Consider the following 14,576-nt stretch of genomic DNA (forward strand, 5'->3'; position numbering starts at 1 on the left):
AATACGTAACAGTAGAAATAATACAAGAATTATGCAATTTAAACAAGAATAATTAATTAAAAATATAATTACTTATATTTAAAATTAAATAATTATGGGATAATTATCTATATAGTAAAACGTACCAGTTATACTAATACGATAGGTAATATACAACAGTGGAAATAATATAACAAATTATACTAATAATTTGTAATTAATAATATAATATATTATATGAAAAATACACGTAATAATAATAATAATACCACGTATTATTCAAAATGATACGTAATAGTATCAGTAACATAACACATAAATTCTAGAAACTTTTACTATACTAAATAAATTTATAAATATTTAAAATCATTTGAATAAATATAAATTTTGGATTTTTAAATCGTAGAAAACTCTAGAAAATCGAGAAAAATACAAATTCTCTTTTAAAAATAATAATTAAATATTTTAAAATATCAGAAAATTATTTTAACTAGTATTAAAATTCATGGTCCTTACACATAGCGAAGCTCGTGTTAGTCATAATAAAGGTCGCTCTCAAGACCTAAAGTGAAGCTTCATGCTAAGTTCACCCAAAACGAGCTTTACCCAAGTAGTCCACATGGGCCACATAGCAAAGCTCGCCTAAGCCGAAGAGAAGGTCGCCCACATTGGCCATGTCAACCACATTTTAAAGAAAATAGGCTACTCGCTGTTTGGGTGGAAAGTCGTTTTCATTGATGAGTTCATTACAACTTTAGGCGTTTACAACAAACTCAAGAAAATAACCTTTTTATAAGACTTTTAATCAACAATTACAACTTTCTTTCAAACTACACACAATAGTAGTTTTAACTCCTATTGCTTGCGTAGGATCGTTGTCGGTGTCGGGGTTTATCCGTGGACCGCCTACGGATCAGATCCGGTTAGCAGAAGAATTGATCAGAGCTCCTACTTCACAAAAGAAGTATTCGCTGAAGTACTGGTATCGACCAAGTAAAATCAGTACTCTTCTCGAGATTAAGACCAAGCCTAATCTCAAGGAAGAGGGGTACGGGGCTTCGGATCCTTCGAAAGACTTCTTCTTTATGCTGAAGTTCGTCGGGATCTAGTTAGCCTTCTCTAAAATTTCGTGCTCCTTGACTCCTCAATCCAGCAACACCTCGTTGATTAACATATTTTATAACAATTTACACCATTATTATCTAATTATTTCAAGAAATAAATATGCTAATATCGACATTTTAGCTTAGTTTGCACATAAATGAATAAAAACATAAATAAATATTATTAAATATAAAGCCCTCAAATTCTCTCCTCTCTATTTTATTTCAGAAGTATGAAAAGCCCATGAAGCAAGGAAGCCCAAGAGAAAAATCAAGCCAACTCTCTAAAGATCTTAAATAATTGGTGATTATATGATGTTAAATGGCTCAGACTTACTCCCTGCGAATCCAACTGCACAAAGAAGTCCAAGAAGCTAATTGTGAAAAGTCCATGCCCATGAAAGCCCATCAAGAAATTTAGGACAAGCTTTCTCTTTATTTCAAGTGAAATTTCGAATTTTGAAGGCCCAAAGCCCATCAAGAAATTTATCACCAAGGCTGCTGCAATCCGAATCTTATGTGTGGGTTTTTGATTTTTTTTTTAATGTTAAAAATGAGGTATGAGTTTTGGATTGAGTTATGGATAAGGTATGGGTTGAAGTATGGATTTTGGATTATGGTATGAGTGTAGTATGGATTAAAATATTGTATTTTAATTATGAGGGTTGGATATTTTGGTGTATAAATAGAGGAGAGTATGTGAGATTGAGGGTGTGAAAATTTTGTATGAGGAGTTTACTCTTGATTGAGAAACCCTCAAACTTGTAATTTATTTTATATTTAATATAATCTTTTTCATCGGAATTTAAATTCAAGGAGAGGAAAACCCCATTGAATGTAAGTTTCTATTTTTATTTTTTTATTTTTCACTTTCTTTTGTATTTTCTTTCGTAGCTTAGATTTAATCTTGTCTTGCATTTTAATTCATAGCTTAGATTTATTTCCTTGCAATTTTATTTTCTTTATTCCTTCTTTCTTTTCCTTTTCTTTGTTAGCATAGTTTTTTTCTTTTCTTGTAATTAATTCTTGTTTTTTATTTCTATAGTATAGATTTTCTTTTTATTTATTATTCTTTTATTTTCTGTAATTAATTTAATTTTATGTTTATAGTTAGGTTTTTATTTTTAAATGTGGAACTAAAACATTGTAGGAATTTATGAATTGCATGAAACTAAGTTAGGTTTCTTTCTAATTTGTGGAATATTCTCTTGTGCAAATAATGATCATGTTAGGATAATTAATAAGAGATCTAGGAGAAGAACTTGATAACCTAGCCTTTCATTAAATTGTTTGATGGGTTACACTTGTGAATTCTAGATTAAGTCTCAAATTGATTTGTCTTACATGAATAAATTTAACTTGAGTGATAATTTGAAAGGGTACCCTTTTATTGAGTTGTTTGATGCCCTACACTTAGTAAATCTAAAGGAGAATTCTAATAAAGATAAAAGAGAATATTTCATAATTACTAAGAGAAATAATTTAGTGGATTCAATTTTAGATTCCTAATATCTTTAAATTAATATCCTTATTTGTTTTCACTTTCTTGATTTTATTCTTTTCTTTTATTCTCTTGTTTTCATTTTCATTTTCTTTTCCCTCCTTTCTTACATTTCTTATTCTACGATTGTAATTTTTTTTATTTATTCTTCTTTCCTCTTAATCAACATTTTATTCCATATAATACAACACACAATCAACCCTCCAAACAAACAAACGTCTCCTTTTCATTTACTTGTTTCTAACTACTCCTAATTATCGCACACAACATAATAACTGAATCTAATTATTTCTTGCAAATACCTTCCTCGTGGGATCGATAACTTTTTATACTATAACTTGATTGGTTGTGCACTTGTAACATTTGGTACATGTTTTTGTTCCATCAAGTTTTTGGCGCCGTTGCCGGGGAATGGTGTTTAAGTAGGATTTTAATTATTTTGATTCTTTAACTTGTGTATTTTCTTATGAAGGAACCGCTTGGAGCTTAAAGATTATGGATTTGAGATCGAGGAATTGAAGATTTGCTTTTAGTAACTCTTCTTTCTAGTATTTTTAATTTCACCCTTTTTGTTAGCTCTCTACAATTAGAGACAATTAGAACCTAAAATTAAAAAAAAAGATTTTTTTTGTTGACCATAATAAAAAAGAGAAGAATTTTTTCCATCCTTTTTTAGTTGCTTTTAATTTCTAGGGTTGCATTGCATATAATAATAGGAATTCTCCAAAGTGATTTGTGCATCTTGATTTGGAACACACTTGAAAATATTTGTAAGGGCAAAACCCCCTAATCAAGATAAGGTGAGGGATTTCATCACCCTTTCCTTAGCCCAAAAATTATTAATTTCTCACTACACAAACCCAAACCTTTTTAAAACTCATTAGACGTTGGCCCGTAAGGATCCGAGCTCATTAAAGAACAAGGAATCCCTAAGTGAACCAGTTCAAGTTTTCTTGGATAAGTTGGTGTCTAAGGTAGGTTTAGGGGTTGCGTAAGACGCTCCGTAAGGAACGAGGTACTTAATTGATCTTTGATCACCCTCTAGTACTATACTTATATGGCTAACTGACTGAGTAAAACTTTGATCTTTTCACTTAAGGAATTTTTGGTTAGGAGCTGGTCTAGCTGAGATAGGCTTAACCCTGGAGTTAGAATGATTGAAAATTGGTTGTTTTTAATTTATTTTAGTTAGGTTTCTCCTTTTTCTTCTCATAACAAAAAAAAACTAACTTTTGATTTTTCTTTTGAAAAAAAAATATAAAAAGAATTTGTTCGGTGTATGTAAACGTGGATTAGGGATAATACAAATCGCTTAATTCGTTTTGAACCAATTGTCGAAATGGCTAATCCACCGGTTCTCCAAGATATGTGCTATCCTACTAGGAATGCAATCCCTTCGTGCATTAAGCTCCCCGAGGCAAACGGAACTAACTTTGAGCTTCGACCGTACTACATAAACATGCTTCTGAAATATTTAGGAAATAAAACTGAAGATGCTTATATTTTTATCTTCGAATTTGAGGAAGTGTGTCTTATGATTAAAATTCAATAATTAACTGAAGATGCAGTCAAACTCAGATTTATTCCATTTTCTCTCAAGGACAAGGCAAAAAAATGGTTGTATAGCTTGCCTACAAATTCCATCTCCACTTGGGATGAATTTGTCACCGCTTTTCTCAAGAAAATTTTCCCAATCAATAAAACAGTTAAGCTTAGATACAACATTCAAAATTTTAAAATTGTCACGGGGGAGCCATTCTGGTTGCAGTCCACACCTTATGATCAGGAAAGCAGATAGATAACCAAGTTCGAATGCCACCAAATCAAACTCCTTCTCCCATCCAACACACTCCTTCTGATGAAGTGACTCCTTCCGATGACCAAAAAGTTGAACACTAGAGTGAGCCTAATCTAGATAGGTATATGCATATTACCCTCTTTTCAGACAGACTCAAACATAGGAAAAACTCCCCACAGGTTGAGAAAATCCTAGAAACTTTTAAACAAGTCAAGATCAACATCCCTCTCTTAGACGCAATTGAACAAATTCCCTCTTATGCAAAGTTCTTAAAAGACTTGTGCACTAAGAAAAGAACCACCAATGTCCCCAAGAAAGTCTTTTTTAGCTGCCAACTTCAATGAAATATTTTCTAAACTCATTCCTCTGAAATATAAGGACCCTGGTTGTCCCATAATTCCATGCATCATAGGAAATACTTACTTTGATAAAGTACTTCTAGACTTGGGAGCCAGCGTAAACCTCCTTCCTTATCCAGTCTATTAACAGCTAGGTGTAGAAGAACTTAAACCCACACAATGCACCCTACAATTACCTGATAGATTCGTGAAGATTCCTAACGGAGAGGTAGAGGATGTTTTGATCAAAGTTAGAGAGTTCATTTTCCTATTGATTTTATTATCTTGGAAACGCAGCCCGTTTTAAATCTCAAAAGTCAAATCCCAGTCATTCTAGGAAGACCATTCTTAGCCACCTCAAATGCTTTGATTAATTGTAGGACCGGTCAAATGAAACTATCTTTTGGGAACATAACTGTTGACCTTAATATTTTCAACTTAGGGAAGTAGCCTAGTGATCCATCTGATCAACCCATGGAAGTGAACTTCATCCAAGGAATATCCAGTGAGCAACAAGAGGGAGAGTGTGAGTCAGATTCATGTATTTCTGACTTAATTTTTGAGGAGTCTTTTGATGACGAATTAGGGTTAGATTCGTTGGTCAATCATATATCTACAATTGGCTGGCAGCAAGAACCTTTAGAGACAGAACCCCAAGTCCAACTTCGCCCATCTGTTGAGGAACCCCCTAAGTTAAAGCTCAAACCTTTACCTGAAAATCTAGAGTATGCCTACTTAGGGGAGAACGAAACATTACTAGTCATCATTTCTTCTGACTTAACTTTCAGTCAAAAAGAAGCTCTCTTAGATGTTTTAAAAGAGAATATGGAAGCCATTGGATGGACTATGGCTGATATCAAGGGGATTAGTTCAACCATTGTTCAACACCGAATCCATTTAATAGATGATGCCAAACCTTCTAGAGGTCCTCAATGTAGGTTGAACCCGGTGATGAAAGAAGCTATTAGGAAAGACATTCTAAAATATCTTGATCATAGGATCATTTATTCCATTTCTGATAGTTCATGGGTAAGTCCGGTCCAAGTTGTCCCAAAGAAATCTGGGATCACCGTGATCCAAAATGAGGCTAACGAGCTGATTCCCACTCACATCCAAACTGGATAGCGAGTTTGCATTGACTACCAAAAACCCAACTTAGTCACTCGGAAAAATCACTTCCCTCTTCCCTTCATTGACCAAATGTTAGAGCGCTTAGCAGGACACGAGTTCTATTGTTTCATGGATGGATATTCAGGTTATAATCTATAGACGGTAAAAAATACCTCTATAGGCTTACAGGAAATTCGCCTGCGAGAAGAGCTCGCACGCTCGGTTCTCTGGCGCGGGCCTAAATTTCATAGACGTCACATATGCTCGATTCTAGGTTCGCTTTACAGTCGGCTCGCCAGCACGAGTTAAGATCGATCAGGATGGCGGAAGTTCGCCTTTCACTCAACTCGCCTGCCCGAATCCGCCAGCAATCTCAAGACCGTCAGTACAGCTGGGTATCCACTACCCCACGTGCTGAGATGGACCTTCCCATCCCTCTCGACCCAAAGGGAGAGAGCACAGTACCCCAAGACCGTCAAAACGGCCGCTCACAGTACGCACAGCACGAAGGTCTGGACAGGTGTCGAGTCAACCTGAGCATTCATAAATGCGACTCACCTCGGCTGTCTGAGCCAAGAGCTGGATCCGCCGGCACTCGGCAAGCTGGCTAGACCCACTCGAGTACTGTACACCTACTTCACCGCCTCTACTGACCGGAAAGGAGAAAGCACCGTGCTCAAAGCACGCCGGGCGGTCACGCACAGTACGAGTGATCGGACAGACACTTCATCGATCTGCGAACTCATAAATGCGGTTCATTAATGCTGGTCAAATCCACTCGGATAGCAGTCGTTCGTTGCCTCACATACCAGAATGGGCCTTCCCATCGTAGGTGACAGGACATAAAGCACAATCCCCGGAATGACCATTCATGGTATCGAGGAACAGCGAGACGTCTCTGAAGAGGATGTGGTCACATCCCATAATTCAAGGAGAAGTCAAGCTGTCCTTCTTCCATTTAAAAGCCCCTTCTAGCACACTGGAAGAGAGGTCGCAAAACTGAGAGAAAAGAGTTGAGACCAAGCTTTCTGCATAGCCTTTGCATTGCAGCATCACTGTTTAGTTCCGAGCTCCGATCGCCGATGAACTAAGCAGAATCGAACTCTATTGCCCTGAGTTTCTACTGCGCACTGAAGCTCTCCAGCAACCTCAATCGAACGGTCCAAGGGAAGCAGACTCGACACGAGCATCGAGCGAAGCGTCCTATAGCCACCTAAAGTCCCCACACAAAACAAAGAGGGCTTTCCCTCTGCTTCTGTTGTAATCATTTGATTCGTTAGTTTGTAATAAGCTTTCTTATAAATACAAACAAACACTCCCTGTTTTCGGGAAATCAAATATTCACCCTACATAATCAAATCCCTATCGCTCCAGAAGATCAGGAGAAAACCACATTCACTTGTCCATATGAAACTTTCACATACCAACGTATGCCTTTTGGGCTGTGTAATACACCTGCAATATTCCAACGTTGCATGATCAGTATTTTTCTGACATGGTAGAGAGATTTCTAAAAATTTTCATAGACGAGTTTTCCATTTTCGGTGACACATTTTTTGAGTGTTTACATCATTTCAAACTAGTTCTAGCACGGTGTAGGGAGAAAAATCTAACTCTCAATTGGGAAAAATGTCATTTCATGGTCAAACATGGTATTATCTTAGGACATGTAGTTTCTAACAGAGGGATCGAAGACAAGGCCAAGGTAGATCTCATTTCTAACATTCCTCCTCCCAAAACTGTTAAACATATTAGATCATTTCTTGGTCATGCTAGTTTTTATCGACGTTTCATCAAGGATTTCAGCAAAATGGCTAGACCCTAGACCAATCTTTTAGCCAAGGATACATTATTTGTTTTCTCTCCCGAGTGCCTCAAAGATTTTGAATATCTGAAAAAGGAGATAACCATAACTCCTATCATTCATGCACCAGACTGGATCTTACCATTCGAACTGATCTGCGATGCATCTGATTCTGCAGTTAGTGCTGTCTTAGGATAATAGATTGACGGTAAAACCACATGTGATCTACTACGCTAATAGAACTCTGAATGATGCCCAACAAAATTATTCTGTCACTGAGAAAGAGTTTTTAACTGTAGTCTTTAGGCAAAATGGCCAAATTGGTATATTTTTTCGAGTCTTGGTGATAAGTTGGTATATTTTCTTTTAATTTTGTCAGATTGGTATATTTTCTCAACTCCGGCGCTATATAGGCCTTAAATTTGACCGGAGTTACTGTTCTGACCAGTGCTGATGGGATTTTTTACATAAAACCCCACATTAAATACAGTTTCTTGCTCCTAACCCTCTCTCTCTCTCCTCCTCCTCTTCAACCTCCCCCTCTCCCTCATCCCTCTTCCCGATCCCCTCCATCTTCTCCTCCCCCTCCCTCCTCTCCTCCTCCTCCCTCGGCCCTCCCACCTCCGCCTCTCTATTCCAAGCTGCATTGGGGAATTTAGATCTCTAAAGCTCCTCAACTTCAGCAACCACCTCCGCCTCTCTATTCCAAGCTGCATTGGGGAATTTAGATCTCTAAAGCTCCTCAACTTCAGCAATTGTCAACTCTCTGGTCAACTTCCAGAATCAATCAGCAAGTTAAAAGACCTACAAAAACTAGACTTAAGTACAAATCAACTCTCAGGAGCTCTTCCACCGTGGATTGCCAATCTGAAAATGCTTAGGGAACTAATGTTGGACAACAATTCCTTCTATGAAAGCTTGACTCCATTTATTTGCCGGCTTCAAGGTCTTGTAAAGCTTTCTGTGAAAGCAAATTCCTTTTCTGGAAGTCTATCACCGAACATTGGAAATCTTCAGAACCTAGAATTTCTCGACTTGAGTAGTAATTCATTCTCTGGAGCTTTACCTCCCAACCTTGGAAATCTCACAAGGCTTCAGCATTTGAATATCAGCCAAAATGGGTTCACTGGATCGATCTTTCCTGGCATTGGAAATCTGCAGAATCTTTTAACACTTGATTTATCTACCAATAGCTTGACAAGAATCTTACCTTCAGAAATTGGCAATTTGGCAAGCCTTTAGTTACTTTGGCTGGGACCAAATGGCTTCACTGGGAGCATTGAGCACACTATTCTTGAAATTTTCCTACGAAATAACAAGCTTGGTGGCCAAATTCTTGGGCAATAACAAGTTTGGTGGCCAAATTCTATTGGAAAACTAAGGAACCTGACCAATTTGTCACTCCATGGAAATAGATTAGCTGCATTGGGGAATCCACGGTGGAAGGAGTTGACGACAGCGAGGACGGAGGAGGAGGGGAGAGGCGGAGGGATTTGGAGGGAGGGGAGGAGAGAGAGGGAGGCAGCGACAGAGAATGGGTGGAGGTGGAGAGGGCCGAAGGAGGAGGAGGAGGAGAGGAGGGAGGGGGAGGAGAAGATGGAGGGGATCGGGAAGAGGGATGAGGAGGGAGGAGGAGGGAGAGGATGAGGAGGATGAGGAAGAGGGGGGGTTTTATGCAAAAAATCAAACTTACCAGTGACTGTATTTGATGAGAGGGGGTTTTATACAAAAAATCCCATCAGCACTGGCCGGAACAGTAACTCCGGTCAAATTTAAGGCCTATATGGCGCCGGAGTTGAGAAAATATACTAATCAGACAAAACTAAAAGAAAATATACCAACTTGTCATCAAGCCTTGAGAAAATATACTAATCTGGCCATTTTGCCGTAGTCTTTGCCTTAGAAAAATTCAGGTCTTATGTCATCGGGTCTTTGACCAAAGTTTTCACAGATCATGCCGTACTTAAGTATCTTTTGACCATAAAAGATGTAAAGGCACGACTCATTAGATGGACTCTCCTACTTCAAGAGTTTGACATTCAGATTCTTGATAGAAGAGGAGCAGAAAACCCTGTAGCTGATCACCTCTCTAGACTTCCAAATGCACCAACATCAACCGTCCCTATCAACGAACATTTCCCAGATGAACAACTCCTCCAAATCCAATATGTTCCATGGTTTGCTGATATTGTGAATTACTTGGTCATGAAACAGATCCCTTCTCATTGGTCCAATTACTTGGTCATGAAACAGATCCCTTCTCATTGGTCCAAACAGGATAGATCTCGTTTCCTTTCCCAGGTGAAATACCTTTACTGGGATGATCCATATCTATTCAAATACTATCCTGATCAGATCTTTAGGAGGTGTGTTCCCACTGAAGAAACTAGGAGTGTTCTATCCTTCTATCATGAGCAAGCATGCGGGGGCCACTTTGGCCTAAGAAAAATAGCTGAAAAAATTCTTCAGTCCGGGTTATACTAGCCCACTCTTTTCAAAGATTCATTTGAGTTTTGTAAAACATATAACCGCTGTCAACTCTTGGGGAAAGTTACTAGAAGAAATATGATGCCCTTATTGTTAGACCCTAGAGGGGGGGGGGGGGGGATCCGATTTTATGCCAATTAAAACTAATTAACAAATATATTCTTGCAAGATAGATATACAAAGAGTTATGTGTAAGAATATGCAATATATACAAAGTGATATATCCTATATGATGAAATATATATGCAAGGATATATAAACTAAGGGTGATATAAACATAAATGAGATAAACAAGATAGTGGACAATGTGAACAATAGATAACGGCGACAAGAATGATATGAACAATAAGCACAAGTGAGACGCCAAGACAACCACAAACACACAAAGATGATCACGGAGTTAGGACCTTCCGTCCTACGTCTCCGCTCCCCACTCCCGGGGAAAAATCCACTAACACAATCCAGTTTGGAAGCCGGAACTTCTTCTACACACTCGGTTTACAAGTTCACCGAAAACTCTCACACAACAAATACTATGCAATCACACTCTACACCCACTAAGTGTTGGACCTACCGTGTCTCCCTCAAGTGCTCGGTTTACAACCTCTCTCTAGGCACGTCAACCGACACCACTCCTCTTGGGACGATCCCCGACTCTCACCACACACTCCTCACTCGGTGTACAAGTGTATTACAAAGTGAATCTCAATAAGGCTCAATACAATAATTGATTGTTCTCAATTATGGATGAGATACTCAAATGCTTAAAAGCTTCTTAAAACAAACTTAAACAAACACTAAACAAGTTTAAACCCTTGTTAAAATCTTTTAAACCATTCTCTTGTTATTTCACTAGACAAAAAGATCAGCAATGGGGTATTTATACCCTCTAAAAAGCTCGGCCAAAAACCCCAAAACAAATGACAAAAAAGTCCCCAGAAGACAGCTCAGAAAAATAGCCGTTAGTGTCTAACGGATCTATTGGCGGTCGACCGACAGAACGTTCGGTTGACCGAAAGAAAGAATTCGGTCGACCGACGGAAAATTCGGTCGACCGCGAGCAGGTCTGAAAAACAAAGAAACAAGCAGAGACTTCGTCGGTCGACCGGTGTGGTCGACCGATGGAGCTTTCGGTCGACCGGACCGGTCGACCAACAGACTCTCTGTCGCACAGTGAGCACGAGAACTCAGGTTCGGTCGACCGGTTCGGTCGACCGAAAACTGACATATTCAAAAACTGTTTTGCTGATTTTAAAATGCTGTTTAAAAATAACAAATAAATTCTAAAAATTGTAAAACTTTGGGGAGTGATTGTAGACATGATAATAAACATGCTACAATGACTGGTTTCAAAAAAGGACTTCCCACATGAAAAATATCATCATTTTGCAAGATAGTCCAAAACACGAAAATGTAAACATGTGAATTTTGACATTTTGGCTAAACCAACTTTTAAAACTTTACAAAATGATTTTATAGACTTGAAGAAAGATGTAAACTATTGTTATGAAGTCTATAAACAATGAATGTAGTATTTTATCAAAATACACATATAATGCACTAAAACATGATTTCATTTAACTAACTAAAATTGATATTGATGAAATCATATATATGCATATGAGTATGAAACAAAAATATGTTTTCTAATTATATTCAATTGTTTCATAGTAAAACTTGAAAACTATCAAACCAAAACATATATGTATATATATAACTATATATATACAAAAACCAAAACGTGTATGTGTGTATATGATTGAGCTTAAAGTACTAACACACATAATATAAATTCCTAAACTAAATTACCCAAGCAATGATCTTGATCTTCAATAAGCTTGACTTGGTAATCTCGCGGATGAAGCTTGAACTTGGATCTTGAACTTTGAATAGCAAGGCTTCACCGACATTCCGCCAACCTCCTTTGGATATGATCGTTGAAGCTCTATTCCATCCATCCTCCAACTGCGTTGTTTGTCTACAATACATAAGAATGTACAAACACTAGACAAACAACATTAGTAGTAAATTGTTTGTTAAACATCATCAAAACAAAGAGGCCAACAATCTCCCCCTTTTTGATGATGACAAACAATTTACAAAAAAGAATATATGCATGAAGGAAATGAACACATACAAGATTATACACATGCATATAAACAAGGAATTATATACTCATAATATTTCTCCCCCTTTGACAACATCAAAAAGGGGACAAAAGAATTAAGAGAGCGAAAGCTCCCCCTACAAATAAGCATGGGTGAGTATGAAGCAAGTATAACAAACAATTTACAAAAAGGATATATGCATGAAAGGAAATGAATATATAAATTATTATAATTCACATGCATATAAACAAGAAGGAATATACTCACAATATTTCTCCCCCTTTGACAACATCAAAAAGGGGACAAAAGAATTAAGAGAGCGAAAGCTCCCCCTATCAATAAGCATAGGTGAGTATCAAACAAGTATAGGGATTGCTCCCCCTATCAAAAAGCCATATAGAATATATGCGATGAAGATCATGGCAAAACATATGTGAGCAAGCATACATGAATATGCTAAAAATTTACTCACATACATGAAGATAATGAGAACACACATAAATATGTCAATATGAAATTAGTGTCTCATTAACACAAAAAATATAAAAACCATATAAAAGAATAGATTTATGAAATCAAAAGAAGAGGAACATGAGAATCATGCAAAAAGTTTTCAAATGAAAACAAATCAACCAAAAGAATTCATAAATCAAAGTTTATATTCAAAAACAATGTTTGATCAATAAAGAAAATTTTTTCTTTACATAACTTGATCAAACCACTCATAGAATACATTATAAAGCACGAATAGATGATCTATTAGCACAAACACATAAATATCATCATATAAGTGAATTATAATGAATTCAAAAGCAACAAATCAAAACACAATTTTTAAGAGAGGCAACAATTATATCAAGCTCTTGAGCTTGTTCCAACCCATATAATCATTTTAGCATCCGGTAAACTTGATTTGGGAATAAACATCCAATAAACCCGGAGGGTTATATAAGTACAAACCTCTCATCAAAACAAAACAAATAATCATGAAAACAAAAGATTTTATCAATTATAAATTTATTTTCATAATCAAAATATTTTAAGACATAATTTTAAAACCAAGAAAGGAAAAAGTATGAACACTAAAATTATTGGTTTAAAGTTTAAATTTGTTTTGGTACCCAAGAACTCTTGGTACCAAAAGATTTAGGGACATGACCCCTATCATTTAAGCTCAAAGCCCTAGGGTTATGATCCCTCTTGGGCACATATGGTGCACGAACACGGTCAAAACAAAAATTATGTAAATGACCTTTCCGATTGTAATTAGTGCAATGAAAGAGGCCCATTTGATTTTGTTGACCATAAACATGTGCACGAGAAACATTAGAAACATTTGCAAACATGGATGATCTTTTAAAATTATTTTGCAAATGTGAAACTCTCTTTAAATTAAAACAAAATTTGGCCAAATGACCAAATCGACCACAATGATCACATTTAAACACATGAGCATGCTTATGATGAACATGATGAGTATGTTCATGTGTATGTGAAAAATGTGATGATGAAGCTTGATGAGATGCACAAGAAGGATTTATATGAGCCTTAGAGGGTTTTTGTTCATCATAGCAAAACCTAGCAAGATGGCCTTTACGGCCGCAATTTGTGCATTTGTAGACTTTACTATACATGTGTGCATGATGAATATGATGTTTAGATGTTTTAGCATGAGATTTAGCACACATGTCCATAAGCTTATTATTATTGACAATGCATGATTTAAGAGTTGAATCTAAAGATGATATTCTATTTTTAATATTATTCAACTCATCATTAGGCACATATGCATTAGCATTAGAAGTAGAACATATATAATCATTTGTAAAAGAATTAAACTCATTTCTAATGTTCTCTACTTCTAATATGGCATTGTTCTTAGCATGAGATAAGCTAGAAATGGATGAGGTAAATTTTTCATTTTCCAAATTTAATAAGTCATTATTTTCTTTAAGCACAATATTTTCTTTTGCAATGATATCAAATTTGGAACCTAGCAACTCATGATCGGATTTCAAATTAACATGCTTGCTTTTCAAATCTATAAAATTATTATGCAACTTAGTATAGGCATGCATTAATCTATCATATGCACAAGCGAGTTCATTGATGGATATATCACTATCGGATTCCGAATCGCTTACCACACTAGGGCTATCGCCTAGTGGCCGTGTGCATCATGATGCTCCACACTCACTTGAAGAATAATCCTCCAAACTACGTTGGATTTCCTCCAAGTTGCCTTGATGTGCTTCTATGAATTTTCATAAATTGTAAGCACTATCAAAATGAACAAATTTGTTAGAAAAGAATGAGTCAAAGGCATTAAGCAAATATTCTAACAAAAG

General features: G+C 36.5%; 1 protein-coding gene across 1 annotated transcript; it reads left to right on the forward strand.

The window, feature by feature from the left end:
- On the forward strand, positions 8,522-9,255 carry LOC109839274 (leucine-rich repeat receptor protein kinase MSP1-like). The gene is made up of 2 exons (XM_020407703.1): positions 8,522-8,863; positions 9,049-9,255. Exons 1-2 carry the CDS (start codon positions 8,522-8,524, stop codon positions 9,253-9,255), a joined length of 549 nt encoding a protein of 182 aa, XP_020263292.1.

The sequence above is a fragment of the Asparagus officinalis genome, chromosome 4 (assembly GCF_001876935.1).
Source record: "Asparagus officinalis chromosome 4, Aspof.V1, whole genome shotgun sequence".
NCBI classification, from domain to species: Eukaryota; Viridiplantae; Streptophyta; class Magnoliopsida; order Asparagales; family Asparagaceae; genus Asparagus; species Asparagus officinalis.

Coding starts and splice junctions, on each gene's coding strand:
- LOC109839274 (XM_020407703.1), top strand. CDS start 8,522: ATGTTGGACAACAATTCCTTCTATGAAAGCTTGACTCCATTTATTTGC. Junction 8,864..9,048: donor CTTCAGAAATTGGCAATTTG/GCAAGCCTTTAG, acceptor CCATGGAAATAG/ATTAGCTGCATTGGGGAATC.